At 55.0% G+C, this 2,678-nt stretch overlaps 1 protein-coding gene across 1 annotated transcript; it reads left to right on the forward strand.

Annotated features, from left to right (window-relative positions):
- The first annotated feature begins 786 nt into the window (after positions 1 to 786).
- Positions 787 to 2,272, forward strand: LOC123404452 (transcription initiation factor TFIID subunit 12b-like). The gene has a single exon (XM_045098385.1). The coding sequence runs from the start codon at positions 882 to 884 to the stop codon at positions 2,139 to 2,141; it is 1,260 nt and encodes a 419-aa protein (XP_044954320.1). The 5' UTR covers positions 787 to 881; the 3' UTR covers positions 2,142 to 2,272.
- The last annotated feature ends 406 nt before the right edge of the window (positions 2,273 to 2,678 follow it).

Genomic DNA, 2,678 nt, shown 5'->3' on the forward strand with positions numbered 1-2,678 from the left:
CGTCCGCGGCGGCGGACGGGTGTCGATGGGGGTCAAAGGACGCAGATGCAATGTAGGAGTGAAGCGAAGGCGGAAGCGATGGAAAGGGGAGTTATCCTCAACGTCAAGCAGTTTTTCTTTTCTTTGAACATGTTAAAAAAACAGATCACATAGCCATAGGTTAAAAGAGTAAAATTGATTTTATTTTATTTTATTATTTTTTTAACTGGTTATATGGATCAGTTACAAATGGCCTAATCAGCCTATACCTGGCCAAACGGGCCGGCCCGCCACGGCACGGCCCGTGCTAAACGTGTCTGGCCCGGCACGGCTCGCCGAGGCATGTTTAGTAATCGGGTCGTGCCGTGCCAGCCCGTGGGCTGCGACTCCAGGCCCAGGCACGGCCCGGTTACTAAACGGGTCGGTCTGTTGGGCTGCATAATTTTAGTCTCATGGACTTATTTTTAGGCCTACTGAGCCATATATTATGTATATACTCCCTCTATACTATAATATTTGTTGTTGGTGAGAACTAATCTAGTTCTTTCCAACAACAAGTATTTAAGAACAGAGGAAGTATATATTAAAAATATCTAAAAATATGGAAAAAAAGAAAAAACGGATCGTGCCATGCCGGCCCGCCTGCCCAGCCTCCAGGCCTAGGCACGGCCTGAGACGTGCCGCGTGCCTGGCACGGCCCGTTTAAGTCGTGTCAGGCCGGGCCTGTATCGTGCCTGACCTGCGGGTTGTCGGGCCGGGCCGTTTGGCCAGGTATGAATCAGCCAACCGGTCTGCGTGTTGATGGTGAAAAGGAACAGCAACACAACCCGTCGCAATTACGCAGACCGTCCACCCCACGTCGTCTCCGATCGCCGCCGCCGGAACCCTAAAACCGGCCCGCCATGGCTGATCCGCCATCCCTAGCCCCCACCGCGTCACAGCACCACGACCAACTCGCCGCCTTTGTTTCCATTCCGCAGAACGCCAACCCCCAAATCCCCCTGCTCCCCACCGTTTCCTCCGCACAGGTCGACCCGGCCTCGGCTGCTACCGGAGGCAGATCCATGGACCTCCCGCCGCAGTTGCAGGCGCCTTCTCGCACGCAGGCGGCTGAAGGAGCCGGAGCATTCGGCGCGATCCACCACTCAGACCCGGCCTCCCTCGCCCCCGCCGTCGGCCAGCCTCCACGGTACGCGACAGCCGGCATGACATATGGCGCGCAGATGACCTTCCCTGGCGGCGGGGGTCAGTTGGGCCAGCAGCCGGCGCTGCGCGCGGCCATGTTTGGACAGGGACAGCCGAGGATGCTGCAAGGGCAGGGCAACGCAGCCTCCGCGGCGCAGTACGGGATCCAGTTCCAGCCAACGATGATGGCGCAGCCAGGGCAGAGGGGCGTGGTACAAGGCGTGCAATTCAACACCCCCACTGCACAAGCACAATCCATGGGCGCTTCCCTGATGAACCAGATGAGGCCTAATGGAATTACTACCCCATATGGTGCTCAAACTCAGCAACGTTCTGCCTATCATGCACAAATGAGGCCACAACAGCTACCTGGATCGTCACAAAATGGGCCTGTGGTGCAAATGTTACCAACGCATCAGATGCAATCGTCAATGGCCTCACCTGTTTCTCCACAGCAACGTCAGCAAGAACATATGATGCAACTGATACAACAGCTTCAGCAGAGAGGGTTGAATCGCCACCAGATTGCGCAGGCGCTACAACGACTTCCCCATCTTAATGCCCAGCATCTGAACCAGCAACAACAGCAACAACAACAAGCATCTCCAAAGATGCCAGCATCTGCGGCATGGAAGCCTGCAAACATGGCAGGATCGCAGCCGGTGATACCTTCCACAATCAGAACCGTGGCAGGTGCAAATGCCCTGCATCGAGGAGGGGGAAATTGCAGCCAACTTCTTGGGAAGAGAAAGATACATGATTTGGTGGCGCAGGTTGATCCACTCTGCGAGGTTGATCCAGAGGTGGAGGATTTGATTCTAGAGATCGCCGACGATTTCATTAGCACGGCGGCTGATTTTGCGTGCAGGCTTGCGAAGCACAGGAAATCATCGGTTGTGGAAGCCAAGGATGTGCTGCTGCACCTGCAGAGGAATTGTCACCTGTCCGTTCCTGGTTTCTCACAGGAGAGGATGTGAATGAATCTGCAGAGAAATTCAGTATAGACTTTGGTAGAATTGTGGCATTTACTTCGAAAAGCGTGAGTTCTATTTGGGATAGATAATCATACCACTATAGGTAAATTTCAGAATAAAGATAGATTGATATAGCTTTCAGTTGTCCAACTAGTACGTGTTTGTGCTTAGTTGGAGCACATGTATATTTAGGACCTGTTCGGATCCACTCCACTCCACAACTCTGCTCCGGGAGCGGAAGGAGCGCGCCGAACGCTGCAACTCCACGGAGTCAAAAGAGTGGAGCGGAGCCGATCCCAGTCAGATTTGGCGGAGTCGCTAAGGTCCGACTCCCCGCGACTCCCTCCGCAAAACATACTTGTTCGATCCCCTTCATCCTCCCAAAACACCTCGCGACATGGAACCCTAGCTCCCTGCCGCCAGATCCTCGCCATCTCCTCGTCCGGTCGCCCCCCTCCTCGCCATCTCCTCGTCCCCCTCCTCAAGCGGCTGCGACCTCGCCATCTCCTCGTCCCCCTCCTCAAGGCGGCTGCGAGCTCG

The sequence above is a fragment of the Hordeum vulgare genome, chromosome 6H (genome assembly GCF_904849725.1).
Source record: "Hordeum vulgare subsp. vulgare chromosome 6H, MorexV3_pseudomolecules_assembly, whole genome shotgun sequence".
In the NCBI taxonomy this organism is placed as follows: domain Eukaryota; kingdom Viridiplantae; phylum Streptophyta; class Magnoliopsida; order Poales; family Poaceae; genus Hordeum; species Hordeum vulgare.

Excerpts from the sequence above, each read along its gene's own strand:
- LOC123404452 (XM_045098385.1), top strand. The coding sequence starts at position 882 with ATGGCTGATCCGCCATCCCTAGCCCCCACCGCGTCACAGCACCACGAC.